The following is a 19,884-nucleotide window of genomic DNA, read 5'->3' on the forward strand; positions in this document are numbered from 1 at the left end:
GCATTAACTCTGTTCGGGGTGAAGATAGCTATGTGGCGCGTTCAGACATGCGCGTCCCCTGTTGTATTACGATGTCTTAAAGGGAAACCTTTGAGATACTCGCTCCAGAAGTTAGAATTCTGTGATAACCTGTGGTTAAATTCTCTGGGAATATCTTGGTAGTCTTATACCCAAGGAAGCTACCAAAAAGGAACCTTCCATCAGGACGCCATGGCTTGAGCCCAAAAAAACTTTTAAAAGACTCGTGTCAGCCTGGTCAACTTTGAACTTTTGAAGTTCTACTGATTCAACTACCCGATTAGGAAGATCATTCCACAACTTTTTAACAGCTGGAATAAAACTTCTAGAATACTGTGTAGTATTGAGTCTCATGATGTAGAAGGCCAGGCTATTAGAATTAACTGCCTGCCTAGTATTACGAACAGGATAGAATTGTCCAGGGAGATCTGAATGTAAAGGATGGTCAGAGTTATGAAAAATCTTATGCAACATGCATAATGAACTAATTGTACGACGGTGCCAAAGATTAATATCTAGATCAGGAATGAGAAATTTAATAGACCGTAAGTTTCTGTCCAACAAATTAAGATGAGAATCAGCAGCTGAACACCAGACAGGAGAACAATACTCAAAACAAGGTAGAATGAAAGTATTAAAACACTTCTTCAGAATAGATTGATCACTGAAAATCTTAAAAGACTTTTCCTCAATAAGCCAATTTTTTGTGCAATTGAAGAAGACAGACCTAATGTGTTTCTCAAAATCAAATTTGCTGTCGAGAATCACACATGAAATTTTAAGTCATACAAATTTAAAGAAACATTATCAATACTGAGATCCGGATGTTGAGGAGCCACCGTCCTTGACCTACTTACAATCACACTGAGTTTTGTTAGGATTCAACTTCATACGCAATAATTTGCACCATGCACTAATTTTAGCTAAATCTCTATTAAGGGATTCACCAACCCCAGATCTACATTCAGGAAATGGAATTGATGCAGAGAGAGTAGCATCATCTGCATATGCAACAAGCTTGTTTTCTAGACCAAACCACATGTCATGTGTATATAGTATGAAAAGTAATGGGCCAAGACACTACCTTGTGGAACACCGGATATCACATTCCTATACTCACTATGGTGCCTATCAACAACAACTCTTTGCAATCTATTACTTAAAAAATCAATAATAATGCTAAGAAACGACCCACCCACTCCCAACTGTTTGAGTTTGAAAATAAGGGCCTCATGATTAACACGGTCAAAGGCAGCACTAAAATCAAGGCCAATTATACAAACTTCCTGACAACAATCAAGGGATTTCTGTACAGCATTTGAGATTGTAAGAAGGGCATCACATGCTCCAAGGCCTTTACGAAAACCAAATTGCAAACTAGGGAATAGATTATTACCTTCAGCAAACCTATTAAGACTTTTTGCCAGAAGACTCGCTAAAACTTTAGATAATATGGGAGTTATGGAAATTGGGCGGTAATCAGTTGAACTCGAGCTACCACAAACACCTTTACGTAGGGGAGTAACGTTACCAATCCTCCAACAAGTGCTAAAAGCTCCTCTTCTTGCTAACTTGCGCAAAATAAGATAACTTTGGAGCTAAGAAATCGGTCTTTATAAAAAAACAATTGAAAAATACCATTTGGGTCTAGCCGGGGGCAAGCCCCCAGACCCCCTTCCTAGATCACAAACCTTCCCAAGTCACAACCCCTAGCTGGGGGCAAGCCCCCAGACTCCCTTCCCAGGTCACAACCCCTAGCCGGGGCAAGCCCTCAGACCCCCCTTCCCAGGTCACAAACATTAGCCGGATCCCCCCTTCCCAGGTCACGAACTAAAAGAATCACAAATAAATCCTTCCATTATGAAAAAGTAAATTACAAGTACTATAATTTCTTACCTTATGATTGACATTGTCGTCCTTTTACTTGGCAATCTGTAGAAAAGCTTTGCAGTCGAAAATATTCTGGCCTTCCCGGAAAATTAAGTCAGAATCTGACCTTTGAGTCCTTTTTTCGCTGTTATTTTTTAATTTCACATGCGTATTAATAGCTTTACATTGAACGGAGAGCATTTCCATCATAATCAGTTGCCGACTTAATCAAAATTACACTAAATTTTGAAATAGGTTAATGTGCTTCCCTTAAGTTTCCTTTGGGAGACGTCTTTACGAGATGGTGGTTAAGTGGAAACTGGACACGAAGGTGGGAAAAAATGACTGTTGTAGAACAACATTCGGGAACTTAGTAAGAAGTACTTGTAGGCTGTTAATTGGTTAGAAAAAAACTACCTGACAAATACTTCATTGTAAATACACAGAAAGCTCCCCAAACCATGTGAAAAACACATTCGCAATAAGTCCCATTCAGTCTCTCAGCTGTAAACAATGGACTTAGAGTGAAAAACATACTTCACATTTTAATAGACCAATATTTAAGTTATTATGCCCCAGCCCCTATTAAACATACAGAGTAAAATACCAAACTAGCCAGCACTCGTCCATTTCTTATACCGAATTCCAGTTTCGCTAGAACATTTGGGAAAACCCCTGGTCTAATACCAGCCAGTTGGTTCAGACTTCCACCCTCCTATGGGGTGAGTCAATCCCTATAAATAGAAAAAGTTAATATTTAATGTCAGAACAAATGACAAATTTGAAAATAATTTTTTTTTCTGGGATACAAACTTGTAGCTATTTATAGAAATTGGTCCGCCCTCACCTGTCTCCCAATAAATCCTGCCTGCAATAAAAATTCACGAGACAACACAGGTGTGTGTATGAGTGGGGTAGCGGGCTACCCCTCCTGCTATCTAGTGGAAGGGTAGTTACACTACGCTAAAAGTCTTATGGCTAGTCTTCCAGCTTCGCCAAAGTATGATCCCTATAAATAGCTACAGATTTGTATCATTAGGAAAAATACAAATGACTCAATTGTCATTTTTCTTTTAGAATTGATCGGTATATGGGTTCTGAGGTTTGCATGTTCTATTTTTACGTTATATCTAAAGTGAGATTGTCACCTAATTATGAGGAGGTACAATATGAGGAAATTGGTTTGATGGGTTAAAATTATTTGTACTGCATTGGCTTTTCTTCAAAATAAGTTAATTTTGTTTTGTTCCGTAACTGGAATACAAACCACGCTATTTATTAGGGGTTATACTTTCGGCGGAGCTGAAATGACGAGCCATTAAAATTTAGCGAGGGTTAACTGCCCACACCGCTAGTTAGCGGGGGTAGGGGGTGTAGCTTGCTACCACTCCCGTTCACACACCTGTGATTTAGTCACTTTACTTTTGGCTCTGATCGAGAGCGGTTGTTCCTCTCGCCTATTCTGGACTGCCATTAATTTTTGTCTTTTAACTTACTTTTTCTTATACTTGTATATATATATATATGAAAACATTCTTAATGTTTATGTATATATATGTGTATAGAAATGGGATTTAAGTTTCCTTTTCAGTATTTGTGCTGTGTGTGATACATATACGACAACGACACTTGCGTACATTAGCAAGGCCCCGTACAGTTCCACTTCGTGGGGAATGGCCTTTCCCTCTCTGGTCCATCGGTCTTCCTGTCGGCATATAACCGTTAACTCGGCCGCCGCAGGGGAATCGTCATCGCCTGGACCCTCTTCATTCTACTATTGTCTTCGCCTTTTCCCATTTCCTATGGGAAACATGGATTTCTGAGTGAAGGGAATGTGGCCTCTCAAAGATTGACTACGGTCTTTCTCTTCTCGAGGTCGTTCACCTTTACAACAACAGTGTACTATTGGGGAAGCCCCTTTCCTGTGCGGGGGTTACGTTGCTCTTCCGATTGTTTGTCTCAATTATATTTAGTGAAAATATAATTATCTTAACTTTTCAGCTTTTCTCCGTGGGGAACACTTCCCTTCGGAGGATCAGTGGTTCTCACTATTATTGAATATTCTTGGCCGATTTAAATAATTGTAATTCTGTTTTTATTACAGTTACTCCCCCCCCTTCTCCTGTGGATGTCGACTGGGGAAGAAAGGGCGCAGTACTTAATTTTATGTTGTTCCCTCGGGGTTCCTCCTTAGGAAATTTTATAAATAATTAAATGTTTTTGTCGGTGCAATACTTATTTTTGGTTGTTCCCTCGGGATTCCTCTTCGGAGTTTCTCCCTAGGGAATTTCTGTTAATTAATTTTATTTTTTCCCCGTTAACTATGCAGTTTTCTTCGTTCGACTAAGAGTACCAACGAAGCAGAGTTGTTCTGTTTGTGCCCGGGGAATCTGCTGTCACTGCCGTCCCTCAGAGGACGTCGTCCCTTCTCTTAGAAGTACGCCCGTGACAATATGACCAGCACTTCAGATCATCTTAGAACGCTTAAGAAGGTTCGCCTCCAGGGGTTGGACAACTTCCCTTCCGAGGGAAAGTTTCCTTCCCAGGTGTGAGGTTGTTTCTCCCTTCCGAGAGAGAACTTCCCACATCTTAATAAATTTATCGTCTCAGACTGCTGTTGCTGTTGCTGCCTTCACCCTGACTTCTCTCCCCCCTTGCCGAGTCTCTCTTCCTTCAGGGGCGGAGCACAGTCTTTGCAAGTCTCTTCTACGAAGTGTTTACCTCTTTCGTTCGCGAGGGAGGCCACTCATAGAGACTCCTCTTCGGAGGATCGCTACTGTTGAAGGTCAGCTTTTCTGATCCACTGGGCGTCATCAAGTCTCTTCTACGAAGTGTTCACCTCTCTCGTTCGCGAGAGAGGCCACTCATAGAGACACCTCTTTGGAGGATCACTCTGCTCATCAGTTCCTGATCATCCTACCAGCGCAACCTTGCGCTGCAACTTAGTCCGTGGACTTTGGTCCTGGCCTCCTCCTTAGGCCAGCTTGCTGGTCCACCAGCCCTCATGGGCTTCATCAGTTTCTGATCATCCTACCAGCGCAACCTTGCGCTGCAACTCAGTCCGGGACTTAGGTCCTGGACTCTTCTATGTGCCCTTCCAAAGGGCACATCACAGTTCCTGATCGTCCTACCAGCTGACCTGCCGATCTACCAATGCAACATTACGCCGCTGGTAGTCCTTTGGACTTCGGTCCTGGACGCTTCCGCGGACCTTTTAAGGTCCCCATCGGTGGATGCTCGCCCTTCCTAAGGCACATCCCAGTTCCTGATCGTCCTGCCAGCTGACCTACCGATCTACCAACGCAACCTTACGCCACTGTTAGTCCTTGGACTTCGGTCCTGGACACTTCCGTGGACCTTTTACGTTCTCCATCATGGATGTTTGCCCTTCCAAAGGGCTCATCCCAGTCGTCCTGCCAGCTGACCTGCTGACATACCAGCGCTACCTTACGCTACAGTTAGTCCTTGGACTTCGGTCCTGGACTCTCCAGCTCCCTCCTGCAAGCATTATCATGCGCACCATTGCTTCCGCGTGCGTCAACGCTCTTCCGCACGCACGGTCTTCCGTGCCCGTGCCAACGGTCTTCCGCGCACGCGCCAATAGTGTTCTTATGCGCACGCCAATGCACCCACTCTTGCGCAACCAGTCACACGCTTCGACGCATTCTAGGGAGACTGCACAAACTACATAGTGCCTTACCGCGCGCCAACGCTCTCCTGTGCTCTCATATCCAGCACCCTCCTGCTCACTTGCGCTCGCCAATGCGCCAACTCTTCAGAAAGAACCAGTGCTTGCCTGTTAGCACACTTCTGCGCATTCACCGGAAACTGCGCTTCAGCAGAAACTGAGCACCAGCATCATCCTGTGTGCCATCGCACCAGTACTCTCCTGCACACTGGTGCAATAGGCAGAAAAAAGGAATAAAACTTTTTGGACAGGTCACCATTGCCCCATTCCTCTCCCCGCAAATGCATAACATGGCCTCCAGGAAAGTGGGAAAGAGGCTTCACAGAAGGATTTAAGATCCCGAAGATTCCATCTTTTAAGGGGAATCAAAATGGGGAATCCTTAGTCCCTGTCGCTTCTGAAGTTTCTTTTTCCTTGACAGACCACCGTCAACAAACAAGAAAGCATCAACAGACTAATCTCTAGATCACTGTTTGCTAATGGCTAGTTCACGGTTTGCTGATCGCTAGCTCGCTGATCACCAGATTGCCAATTGCTAGCTCAGCTTGATCATTGACCTCTAGTCCCTCCAATGACTAACGTTCTCTGATTGCTAGCGTTCCAATCACCGATTGCTAGTCAATAACCAGTCATCATCTTGCTGATCAGGCAGCTCATCTTTCTTCGATCATTGAACTCAGCTCGCTGATCTCTGACCAGCCCATCGTCAGCTTGCTGATCTCTGACCAACCAGGAGGGACCATAGTCAGCTTGCTGATCTCTAGCTCACCGGTCCGTGATCGATCGCTGATCGTCAATGCCTCATCACCAACTGACTATCACTAAACCATTCTGCTGTCTCTTGGGGCTCTCAAAGCAGATTACCAACTCATTGGCTGACTGACCAGACAGCCTTCATCTCCCTGTCAGTTACCATCCTCGGCTCAAACCTCCGATTCACCGATCATCAGCAATTTGCCAGCAGTTCATGACTCGGACTTACTAGTCAATCTCTGCCCGTAGTTCCCTAGCTCAGAAGCTATACAACATACTTCTTGCTACTGGCCGTTCGCCATCACACTAAAGTGATCGGTAAACGATCGACAACCCTCATCAACGGCTTGTCGACAGGGGGACTACTTGCGAGCACTCTCTAACTGCACAGTAACCACGGCACCCAACCGTTAACCATTGATTAACATTCGCCAGATTGATTCTATTCTAAGAAATAGCATCGATCCCATCAGGGCGCATGGTAGGGCTAAGCATTGCCTTCCTTCTGTTAAAGGAATTCTTACACAGGGTATTCTGAACCTTTACGCCACGAGTCAAGACTCCAGCGTCAACAATCTCCCATGCAAAAGGATCCGCAAGGAGCTGTGCCTTTGGGTCGATGTCCACACCATGTTGGAGTTCGAACAAGGGCTAATACCTCAGGTCTTCATTTGCACACTGGACCTGAAGGACACTTACTTCCAGGTCCAAGGTTGGAAGATTCAGTCTAGACAAACAAGAAACACCATTTCAGGGCACTGTGCTTCGGTCTTTCCACTACACCCATCCTGGTCCCACAGGATCGGCTTCTGTCTCCTCCGTTTTGGGACGACTGACTGACCTTAGCAGACTCAGTGGCAACTTGCATTAGCACCGGAACTTCTGAAGTCTTTTTACTAAGATCCTGCGGAAGTCTTCTCTACTTCCCTCCCAGAAGACTGGTGTATCTGGGAATGATTCTAGACATCAATCTCCGCAAACTTTCTCAAAACGAGAAGAACTCCCATCCCAGAGTGACTTGAGTCTGACTGGAATCAAGCCCTCGATCACCCAGACATTCTGACTCCCATGGGACCAGAAGTTTAGACGAACCTCAAGGGATGGGTGTCAGTCGAGAATCTACAGAGCAGTATAACCTTCTCATCCTTCCACACCCCTTGGACTTGATGCTGTGCGTAGAACACGTCAAAAGAAGAGAGGAGGGACCATAATGCTGCACCACATGACCTCAACCCTCTGGACAGAGTCCGAAAGTACCTTCACTTGAATCTATTGAGAGATGAAGGCCAACTTTCTGGTCCTTCAGCAGCCTCACCGGTTTCTAACAGACCACTCGGTGATGCGATGGGCGACAATACCACACACCACATAGAGGCTCAAATCGGCAAGCAAGAAGGAACATGCTCGTAGCCTCTTCCCATCTAACAGTATAAACACTAAGATGGGCCAAAGTCCGTTCGGTGCCACTATCATCCCGCTTCATTCCAGACTAGAGGAATGTGCTCGACGACTATCTGTGCACAGCATCTCAGATGAGGTATACCGAATGGTCTTTGGATCGCCTTGTAGCCAACAAAGTCCTGACTTTACGGGGTCCTCTAACTAGGGATCTGTTCACAACGCTCCTGAACCTCAGGCTGCCGTTGCTCCCCAGCCCTAGACCCCAAGGCTCTCTGGCAAAAAACAGGCCAACAACAGTGGGTACAACAATGACGTTTACGTCTCGTCCCTGTTTTGTCTGGAGAAGGGCACTCAAGAAGGCTAAAACATCGGTCAGTCTCTCAAGGACTCTCCTAGCTCCGCTATGGCATTACGCAGAACGGTTTCCAAACCTTTTGCAGCTCGTGATACTCTCTCCACATCACAGACAATCCACTTCGACACCTATCACAAGCTATAGCTTTGCCATGATTGTACGCCTGGAGACTACCAAGTACCTCATTTGCGAAAAGGTTGTCTAGATATTTGAGGAATTCCTCAGCTTCATTCTACCAGGCAGTATAACATCTTGTGTGGTGGGTGTCATGTGAAAGTGTCTCTCTCCACTCGATACCTCTATTCCAGCAATAGCAGAATCCTCGAGTATATACAAGAGGAAAAAACCCCCTATTCATTTTAGACAGGTAAAGATGATCACTCAACCTTGATCCTTCACCTTCAAACTGAAAGGAAGGGACATCCTCTCATCGATAGACCTTTCCTAACTCATACGGACTTACAACTTGCCTTTCTCCAGTCGGAATTGAGACCTTCCTCTTGGAACATGGTTCAAATTCTCCGATCTCTAAAGAGATCTCCTTATGTTCCACTTCACCAGGCAACAAATTTTCACCTGATTTAACAAGATAATGTTCCTACACACTCTGACAGCAACTATACGAGTCAAGGAACTTCATGGTCTCTCTTTCCACATCGCCCATTAATGAGAAGGGCAAAAGGCATTGTTCAGTTTCGTCCCTTAGTATATCGCCAGACACAGTCTCCAGAGGTGACGGATCCTCCACTCGGTAACGGACGATCCAGGTCATCCGTTACTATACCCAGGTAAGGTACAGTATGAGACTCTACCTTAAGAAAATGGCAACAGCCCACCCTGGTCCCTTCTCTTCTGGGAGAGACTAGAGGAGGATCACCAAAACATCATCTCAACATGACGACTCATGATGTCAGGTGCATAGCTATGCCCCTGGTCCTTCCTAGCAGATTACTCTGTGACACAGGTTCTACAAGAAAGGATGTGAATGCTACAGGTGACTTTCACAACCTTTCTCCTGCAAGATGTGACCCACAGGAACTCGATACGATCTCTATCGGTCTGGTGGTGGCTGCACAACAGCTGGTTGTATACCTCAAGCTCCGTATTGGACAAGTAGCAGAGAGTTGAGGGCACTGTTACCCAGTTTTAGTCTGCGTGAATGAAAAGATTTGACTGGCTCCTATTCTTTTCTTCATCCTACCCTCTTGTGGGGAAAGCAGCATCCTGGGTTCTCTGCATAAGCTGACCTCAAACCACTGCAGGTAAACCATGCTCCCTTGTGTACCTAGTATTAAGCTAATACTGTTGCGTCCCCATACCCTGACGCGGTGTTATTGGGAAAGTCTTGGTTACATCAGGTTTTTCGTACAATAGACTCGGAATGACTTTACCTAGACAGTCACACCTCTGCAAGTCTCAACACACAGCTTGCGTAGGCTGCGGACCTTGCATAGCAAGGTTTTAGCTAGGGCAGGGACTAATTATTTTTGAGTACTAACATACTCAGATAAGGAGCCCCCCGGGTAAAACCAAAAGCCAGATTGGCAGGGATGTCCACCCTTCCTAATGGGTGAGTCACCCCTAATAAATAGCGTGGTTTGTACAGTATTCCAGTTACGGAACAAATGACAAGTTTGTAGATAATTTGTATTTTTAAATATTTAACTTAGCCGGTGAATATATAGCTGCAACTCTGTTGCAGCTATATATTCACCGGGTAAGTATATTCAAAAATTTATTTTATAATTAAAATATCATTTTTCTTAACTATACGAACCTTAGCTATTTATACAAACTTGCCCGCCATCCCTATCCCCCTTGAAATCCTACCTCCAAGCAAAGTGAGGTAAATCACAGGTGTGTGAATGGGAGTGGTAGCAAGCCCCCTACCCCTACCCCACTAACTAGCTCTGTGGGTAGTTAACCCTCGCTAAATTTTAATGGCTCGTCATTTCAGCTCCGCCGAAAGTATAACCCCTAATAAATAGCTAAGGTTTGTATAGTTAGGAAAAATACAAATTATCTACGAATTTGTCATATTTAGTTTATATTTAATTGTTAGGTGATAATATCTTTCAAACTGGGTGTAATGAATGAATAAAAGGTCTATTACTGTATATTTTTATACTATAGAACACAAGTGTATACGAGATAGGTGTTAGGTATAGAGAATTTAGTAGTTTAAAGGTACTGTAGATGTATTTAAGGTGGGTCATCATGCAAAGTATGAGACTGGAAGTATATTAAGATAGTGGAAGTTGTAAAGTTTGAAAAAATCCTTGATTAAATGCCAAGAGAATAAATATGGTGGTAGTCGAGTTAGTCTCTAGACACACTTGTGGAGAATAAGGTATGTATGAAAATAGACATCAAATTTAGAATTAGTACTAGAGTTTCAAAATTTCTAATTTCTTTGTCATATTTTCAGTCAAACCTACCTTTTTGAGAGGCCCAAAGGACACAGTAACGTTAACAGAGCGCACAGTGGAATTTGAATGCCAAGTTAGTGGAGATCCAACACCACAGGTGTCTTGGCGAAGACTTCGGGGACCCCTCCCAGAGCATCGTACGCACATTTTAGATGATCATACTTTGAGGTAAGTTAAATTACTAGTGTTTCTTATGATAAACACTTTTATGTTGCCTTTTTTCTTTACCAGGTTAGCTGTAAGGTGACTTTTCTTTTCAGTATTTTCTTCTATCTTGTACTCTTGTTCGCTGCAGCTTCCATCAGGACTAGGTTTTTCAATTAATTGCTTTTTTCCATGATTTTCTAACCTCTCCTAATGGTCTTTGACCTGCCACATCCTTATTTACTGATCTGATTAAGTGTTTCTCATTCTTTCTCATTACACATCTGTATCATTTCAAAGCTTTCGATTTCTCAGCCTATTTTCCAGCTCTAGGCCTACATCTCTCTACCAATTCTTCTTACTCTATCCACAAATCTTGCCCCTTTTTTTTTCATCTTTTTATATCACTTCCTGTCTTAGATATTTTTGGTTTTCCCTATACTGTTCTCTGTTTAGATTCTGATTCCATTACTCCCAACATTTCTTTTCCCATGTGATATGTCTGTACTTTGACTCTACAGTACTTATTTTTTTTTAAGGTGGTATTTGTTATGGATTTTTATAACATACGTTGATTGCACCATTCTTTTATGTTTTATATAATATATTCAAGACATGAAAGAATCGTTCAGCTTTGTAGCTTTTACGATTGCAGAATCTCCTTCAGTAGTGTTAGATCCCCTACAAACTTTTCTTGCAGTTTATACATCTTTAATTTGTTCCTACATGGATACAAACCCTCATGTTTTATAGGAGAATGATTTCAGTGAAGGTGAAACTCTGCATTTCAAATTTATAATGAGGTGCTGATAGCAAGGAAGCCCTGCTTTCCCTGCAAGCCCACCTATTAGCCACTTTTTACTTCAGCCACTGAGTCGTACAGACATACACTTGCTGTTCCAAACTTGGCTTGTTTAACTTTCTTTCCCTACTTTTAGGCAGTTTGATAGTTTGATTATTGTGCATTAATGATTTGGAGAAAACACATGTAGGCTTGTGGTCTTGCCCATGAGTTTCCTGTCGGCAGTGCAGAACCTTCGTGATCGAGTTGGCAATGAATCCCCATTCTTTGTTCCCTTCTTGCATGAGTTATGACTTTTTGCAGTTGATTCCTTACGAGGAAAGTAGGGAGTAGTAGTTCTCCCAGTGGCATGAGTACAGCAGGAGGAGAAAGAAGAAGGCAAAGTTCGAGATGCTTCATCTTCTGGGCCTTCCTCGAAGTTTAAGAAATCCGCTAAACCTCTTCATTCTTCTCAATACTCTGCCCACTAATCCTTCGCTGCCATCCCCCTCTGAAGGGAAGGCAACGAAGGACTACAATATCAATAATCTTAGGGCAAGCCTACTTTATTTGCATCCCATAAAGAATCGGGTATTCGTGACACCTTGCGGTGAACCCAAGACATATTAATTTTAAGTGGCTATGCCCTATAGTATTGATGTTATGGCCATCCCTCTATCTAGAGGGTTTCTGTCGAAAGAGAGGCACGCCATAATGCTGTCTAAGTCACAGTCCTCATTTCCTCACAAGGATGGATGGAAATGCATAAACTTATCACTGTACAGCACTTTTAATTGAGCTTATATTCCAGATGATATTTTCTGATATGATATGGGTTTCTCCCTGACCTTCTGTCTCTGGACAGAAACCTAGACAATAGTACCTCTTCAGTTCCAAGACCATTCAGTTTGGTTATAGTGACTTCACCCATCCTTTAGGATAATATCCTATTAAAGGACAAAGGTTTGTATTAGCGTAGAAACAAATCACATCTTAAAAAGAATATGATTTTCTATTTTTCTAAATAAAATACCTGAGCATTTTAAGTTTAATTTCCAGCCTCAACCACCCCGCGAGTCCTAGGTGAAGGTTAAGTAGTTAACCAGTGTGCTGGCGAGAGGGCAGGGTTTCCCTGCCACACAACAATGACTACCGACACCTAGTTATAAATTTATAATGGCTGATTTCCAACTATTCTGATATCATATTCCTATTAAAGGACTCTGGTTGTTTAGTTATGAATACTAGACATGTTTTTTTTTTTTTTTTAAATATGTGATTTTATGCTTAACACCAAGCTATGGAACTCAATGGGTCACTCAATACTTTGGTTAATTTTTAAGGAATTATTGTAAAAGATTGAGTAATATTGATGAATAAAAACTTTAACAAGAAGAGTCAGAAATTCAGTGAGTTAAAATAACTGAAATTCCTTGAAATGTACAGGAACAGTATATAAGAAGTTGGTGGTTTTGGCACTATTGTATACTATTATTGTGTGTTTAACTGAGAGGAGATTTACAGTGGACACGCATTATTAATTGTTTGCCTTACTTTTGGTGGAAGTGAAGTTCTTACATATATTTTTCAAGTCATGTATTTTACATGATCAGTGTCTGACCCTTGCATTATGCTCAGAGCTAATGCAGTATATGTATTATGTTTACCTTAGTGACTGAGGTGTTTGTTTAGTTGTGGGTACTATATTTCTGTAATGTGCAATTAACATTTTAATTATCCATAACATTTTTTCTGCTGGCGTATATAAATTGATTTGGTTGTATTATGGAAATTGGTTGGGTTGTATTAAAGTAAATTTTTTATTACAAAATACTCTACAATAAAAAGTTCCATGATCTAGTCCTACACTCCATTTTCTTAGTATAGATAGACAGGAATTGAGAAAAATCACCATTATTTGTACTATCTTATCTATATGCATAGTTTTACATGTGAGGGTTGTCATTTTCATCCTTTATTGCAAGTCTAAGTAGCTGCTGCCTGAAGGTTATAGATAGTGTGTTTAGATGGGTGGTTTTATATTAAGAAAAACAAATTCTGTTTTTTTTTATTCTTATATTTTTACTGTATTTTGTCTTACAGGATTAGTAGAGTGAGTCCAAGTGATGAGGATACTTATGTCTGTGAGGCTGTTAATGTTGTTGGCACTGCCCGAACCAATGCTACTTTAACTGTTTACAGTAAGCATTTGATTATATTGTAATGTTCATTGATTATAAAAAGTGCAAGTTAAAAGACTTAGCTGCCTTCATTACTACTTCATTTAACCTTTGTATTTGTAATTTTCTCCGTAAAAATGATTGGAAATTAATATATTGTACGTAGAAAAGTTTGTATACCATTTTGGAACATACCTTATATTATTGATAAATGATAAAACTAGAATATGTTTTATGTTCAGATCATAAAAGTGTATTGGAGGCAAATAGATTTTTAATGTATGAAATATCTTATTTTCCAGCATCTCCTGAGTTTTTAGTGCGACCCCAGGATGTAAGAGCATCAGCAGGATCTTCAGCTGCATTTGAATGTCTGGCAGTTGGCCGACCTCCTCCTCTTGTGGTTTGGAGTAGGCAAGATGATCATAATTTGCTACTTCCTCGACAGGATACTCCCTCGGGTGAACCCGACGACAGGCCCAATGTTTGGGTTAATGCAGAGGGCACACTTATAATAAATGAGGTAGAGATTTTACATTTTCTATTAATGTGCCATACAACTAATGTTTTGGTTGTCTGAGGAATTAATAGATTTAAACAATCGTCAGAATACTTTATTTTACTACGTTTGAATCCTTTTAGTTAGATAAATTGGATTTACACAATTTGATGAATTTATAAGACACCTTTTTAATATTACATTTCTCACATTTATCAGGTTAGTCGAAGTCTTGCCGGTTGGTATTCCTGTGCTGCAGTTTCTGCTGCTGGATCTCTTGTTGCAAGAGCCCTTCTTGATGTACCTGCTCCAACTCTTCATCCTCCTCCTGTGTTTGTTGTGAAACCACGCAATTTAACTGTTACACCAGGTTCTGTTGCCTTGCTTGTTTGTCAAGCTACAGGTGATCCTCAGCCAAGAATATCATGGAGCAAAGATGGTGCTGCGCTTGCTGAAGATGATGCTAGTATATGCTCCTGGGGTCTGGAACACTCCAGATAAATGGTGAGAGCATTGGGACACGTTATAACCATTTTTGTAATTTTATCAATTCACTTCAATATTAACAATTTGATTACTTGCACATACACACACACACACACACACACACACACATATATATATATATATATATATATATATATATATATATATATATATATATATATATATATTATGTATGCATATATGTATGTATGTATTTATGTACAGTATACATTCACCCTCCTTTTATAGGAGTAATGCTTTCAAACCCCTCTTGTAAGGAATTTTGTGGATAATAGGAGACTTAAATTCTAGGATTTATTTTCCTTATTTGCTTATTCTGGACTAATAGATATTACTTTCAAACGCATGATGCATTAAAGCCGTAAATATATTGCACGGAGATGATGATAAGAAAATCCATAGAATTCTTGGATAGTAGTTGTCCCACGACATCTCATACCCACTAAAGGAAATTAGGGACCTCTTTCTTAATGTTATCTATCTTGTCTAGATAACTTTAGCCACAGTAATTGGGCAAAGTCGTATGTTTCTTTGACTGACTTGAAATCAAAATACAGTAAAAATTTTAAAATAATAATCAAAATCAATTGCCAAACATTAACAGATTGTTTTAGAAGTAGTGGTAGACTTTAAATCAGAATAACTAACATGTAAATAGAACTTTCAAAAGTAGTACTTATGATTTAGTAAATTCTTGGTGATTCATTACACATATTGTATATTATATAAGTCAAGTCCAACTTCTGTTCAGTAAGGTGGCAATTGAATTTATTTTTTGTAGAAAGTTGCTGAAAAAAAGCAAAGACAAAAAGGTAAAGGATAAAAGTTAGCAATCTTTTGAGGTTGATATCTCGCTGGTTCTGACCATCAGATTTGAAATGTTACATATGTTGAGAGCATTAGCCTTCAATTGGAAACATTTATTTGCCTTCCACCTAGCAATTACTGGAATTAAGAATTACTATAATTAACAATTACTATATTATTCTTAAATTATATATTTTGAATTTTGATGCCTAGTGTTAGGTCTTTAGAAATTCTGATACGAAAGTCAAGAAAACTTATTTAATACTAATGCATACTTCTGATTTGCCATCCCTTCCTATATAGATGTTAGAGTAGGAGATCAAGGAAAGTATACATGCACAGCTACATCAGAAGCAGGTTCATCAAATGTAAGCAACACAGTCGAAGTTGTTGAACCTGATAGCAAGAGTGCTGGTAATATTATGCCTGCACCTGATCCACATGATTTACCTGGACCACCCAAGGCACCAAAGTTTCGTGCTCACAATTCTACTGCGATTACTATGTATTGGGCTCCTCCTGATAATGAAGGGGCATCACCAATTACTAGTTACAGACTGGAAGTAAGTACTGTACTGTATAGCAATTTGTTCTGCATATTTTCCCCCAACAAATGCAAGTACTGTATATTTTAGATATAGTATAAGTTCCTCATTAGTTACTCAGAATGTGAAATAGGAAGGAAATGGAGAATACTATAATTAAATTTATATTTATGAATGTTTCTAGAGTATATCTTATTTGTATAAAGTTGCAGTCTTGTAGTTTACTAAATTGTTTTCCCTATTCCATGACACTTTAACACAAATTTATTTTTCTTTGACTTGCAGGTATGGAGTGGCCGAGGAGATTGGCAACCTATAGAAGAGCATATACCAGCTGAATCTTATACATTAGCTGGTCTTCAGCCAAAGACTCAGTACCGTGCTGTAGTCAGGTAAGTAATGAGAAGTGTAAAAGACCATTTAGAATGTGATGATATTCCTGTAATGGTTATTTCATATTCTAGATTGGCTGAGATATAGCATTTAAGTTACTAAACAGTATTCATTCTCTTACTTTGTTTTCCTGCTATTATGTGATTTTGAATCTTGGGAGGTATTATTTGTTTCAACACAAACACATGTTCTTTTGGCTCTCCTGCAGTCCAGCAGCTTTTTTAGACACTCCAAAAGAACATCACCCGAGAAGCAGTTAAGACCTAGTTGTCATTTTAAGACTTGTATGGCGCATAGAAAGGAGATGAGTTTTAGAAAATACCCAAAGTAGTTTTCGGGTGTATTCAAAAGCAGATGTACGAGGTTTTAATATTAATTATTTTTAAGGAATGTTCTTCCTTAGGTTTCATGTGACTTTTCTTTCACTTTGAAAGGTGCAGTATATGACACTGCATGGAGATATAATATTTTTTAAAGTGTTCTTGTTATTTTGAAAATTTGAGATGTCATTATACATTTGGGCCTTCTTGATCTGTCTTTTTTTTAAAGTTGAAAATAGAAAACTTGGTAAAAAAATATAAAAAGATCTGCAGTTGCAATGGTTGGGCCATGTAAAACTGGAATATCCATGTATTCCCTCTGATATGTTCTGCATCTCTTTGTAGATAACTAATCTATCTCAATTTCAAGAACAAGAATTTCAATGGTTAAAAGAAAGCTGCAACTCTGCCGAGTTTGCAGAACAGTAATCATTGTTTCAATTTCAGGATACCTCCGGACATGGATATTTGCATCATATGTCATTGAATCTGCTGCCTTGAATGAAAGTTTGTTCTTATATGAATACAAACCCTCGGTCTCTACAAGCTAGAACACAGGTGTAAAACTTTTAATGAGATGTTAACAACCATATTGGTTGTAACCAAAAGGTAACACACTATTACTCTACTTTGATTTGAGTGGACGTTCTCTTCCATGGTTCTGGAACTGGAAGTGTGTGGTGTGCATGCTTGAGGATACATGACATGCAGGTTTATCTGGGCGTGGCAGTGACAGAAAGCAGCAGTCTAAAAGGGACTCTTCGCAAGGTCGAAGAAGTCCTGACTTCTCCCTCTCTCTTCTGGTATGCTAACATCAGTCTCTTCTCATTTAGCCTCCTCAGGAGGATGATTTAAGCAAGAGCAGTGGCCATTTAACCTTTGGGCAACCCTGGTGTTAGGAAGTTCTTCCTGTCTCCCCTAGTGAGATGGCAAAACCTTCCTTCTTTGGGAAGTCTTCAACTCCTGACGCTTCACAGGATCTTAAGGAGTGTTTCTGCTCCTGATGGGGTTGGCTTATAGAGCCTACAGGAGGGAATTCCTTCTGCTCAGTCTCTTGACCTCGTTCTCCTCAACAGTGTGTCACCCATCCAAGGATCAGTAGGGTAATGCTCAGGTGAGCGGTCACCCTGCACGCTCTCCCCTTGGGAAGAATGTGCTCACTTAGCTTGCTCAGCATGAGGACTGGCAGTCACCCCTCTGAACTCATTGACCCTCGGGGACTTCGGCAGATACCCTTGCCTGAGAGTCTATCTCCCCAGGTACCTCAGAAATGTCAGAGTGATTCGTTGCTAGTGTGCTCTAGTTTTTTGGAGCTTGTAGGCAATCGCTCTAGTGATGCTCCTACAGACCAGTGTGTCGCCCAGTGTGCCACTATAGTTTCGTGAAACAATAGTCTCCCCAGCGTGCACAGGTTTCTGTGTTAGCTTGCCAAGTGTGATCAACATTGCGCTCACCTGGCTGGGTTGAGAGTGCACAACTTTATCTGCTTGCACACCCAACTCGCCCACCTGCGTCTCGTGCGTGCTCACTGGCAGTTGAGCATGCTCTACCTAGCTCGTGTGACCGGTACATCAACCCTTGGCTTGCGTTCGCCCAAGATCAACTGAGCGTGTCTCGCCAATGGCACAAATATTCATTCACTCACTCCTATAGCACAAAGCTCGCATTACACTCGCGAGCTAACAGCGGTGTCTAACAAGACCTGTTTGTTGTGGGAAATCTTCAAAGCAGCTTTTGCCACCTTGCCAGATTTGAGAGATCTTGCAGTTTTGACAAATTTACTTAGGACTAACCATTTCTGGGGAGGTATCGGTGTCCTTTCAAGCCTCGGAGGCTACCTTGGACCCAAGTCTACGCTGCGCTTCAGAGAGTAGGGATGTTCATGTAAGCAGAGCTGCTCCAACAAGCCTTGTGGCAATAGCTATTAAGCGAGCTCCTTCAGAGCATGTGTCCAAATTCCAGCACCCCTTAGAAGAAGCGAGTCTAGGAAAAGCATGTCTGGATGAGGGGTGGTGGGGGGGTTGGACAAGGGAGGCACGTTATGGTGATACGCATGTAGGAGAGGAGCTCGTAGAAGTGCGTCTACTGTAGAAGGGGTGCACCTGGAAGTTGAGGTGCGCTATGGTGAAGCGATAGGTGAAACGCTTCTGGAGGTTGAGGTACGCTGAGGTGAGGCGGATGTACGAGAGGCGCGTCTAGAATGTGAGGTGCTAGGAGTTGAGGGTCATCTGGTTTAATTTCGTTTGGAGGATCCCTCCAAAGGTGGAGAAGAGTAGGCTTGCTTACGAAGAGAAAGGATCTAGGTGAGGTTATGCAACAACCCTGCAAGCATAATTCAAAGAGACTTGAGTGCTCAGGGGGAGGAGACATCTTTTGAGGGCGAGAGTCAGGCACTCGCTTGACAATCCTCTGGGCGGGCGACAAAGGCCACGTCATGATGAGGAGCATTGGGTTGAGGCGTGGCCAGGATAGGCGCGTTATGATGATGCGCATCTAGGAGAGGAGCTTGCAGAAGTGAGTCTACTGTAAAAGGGATGCATCTGGAGGTTAAGGTGCGCTAGAGTGAGGCGGTAGAAGGTGATGCGCTTCTGGAGGTTGAGGTACGCTGGGATGAGACGGACCTAGGAGAGGCGTGTCTAGAGTATGAGGTGCAAGGAGTAAAGGCTCGTCTGAATGAATCTCGTTTGGAGGATCCCTTCGAAGGTGGAGGAGGAGTAGGATTGCCAACGAGGGATCTAGCTTTTATGCAACAATGCTGCGAGCACGATACAAAGAGACCGAGTGTTTAGGAGGCGGACACATCTTGTGAGGGTGAGGGTCAGGCACTCGCTTAGCAATTCTATGGGCGAGCGACGACAAAGGACGTTTCCCTCAGGAAAGATGCCTGGAAGACAAGTCTCCCTCTGAAGACTCCAAAATTGGCTGGGGAACGACTGTAGACTTCCCTGAAGACACTGAAGGGCAGACCTCTTGTTCTCCTCTGCAACTCCTGAGCTGAAGTTGTTCCTGCTGGTTTCCGGAAGACAGAGCCTGCTTCAACTTCTCCTCTGAAGGAGAACCTTTGATACCTAAGGAGGGCCACAGCAAGTGTAAAGCATCACGTTACTGGAAAGAAGGCTTCCTCTGAGGCGGTGGCCTCACTGTTATACTAGGGGAAATGGAAGGACCCCCTTGCCTTAAGGTTAGAGAGTTACC

General features: G+C 41.9%; 1 protein-coding gene across 1 annotated transcript in view; it reads left to right on the forward strand.

The window, feature by feature from the left end:
• LOC137634353 (roundabout homolog 2-like) overlaps nt 1-19,884 on the forward strand; it is a 233,994-nt gene that overhangs the window by 159,964 nt on the left and 54,146 nt on the right. The window contains 7 exon segments of the mRNA XM_068366750.1: nt 10,513-10,681; nt 13,542-13,639; nt 13,921-14,141; nt 14,337-14,603; nt 14,606-14,621; nt 15,735-15,994; nt 16,262-16,368. Coding sequence (XP_068222851.1) covers nt 10,513-10,681; nt 13,542-13,639; nt 13,921-14,141; nt 14,337-14,603; nt 14,606-14,621; nt 15,735-15,994; nt 16,262-16,368 — 1,138 coding nt within the window.

The sequence above is a fragment of the Palaemon carinicauda genome, chromosome 44 (assembly GCF_036898095.1).
Source record: "Palaemon carinicauda isolate YSFRI2023 chromosome 44, ASM3689809v2, whole genome shotgun sequence".
NCBI lineage: Eukaryota > Metazoa > Arthropoda > Malacostraca > Decapoda > Palaemonidae > Palaemon > Palaemon carinicauda.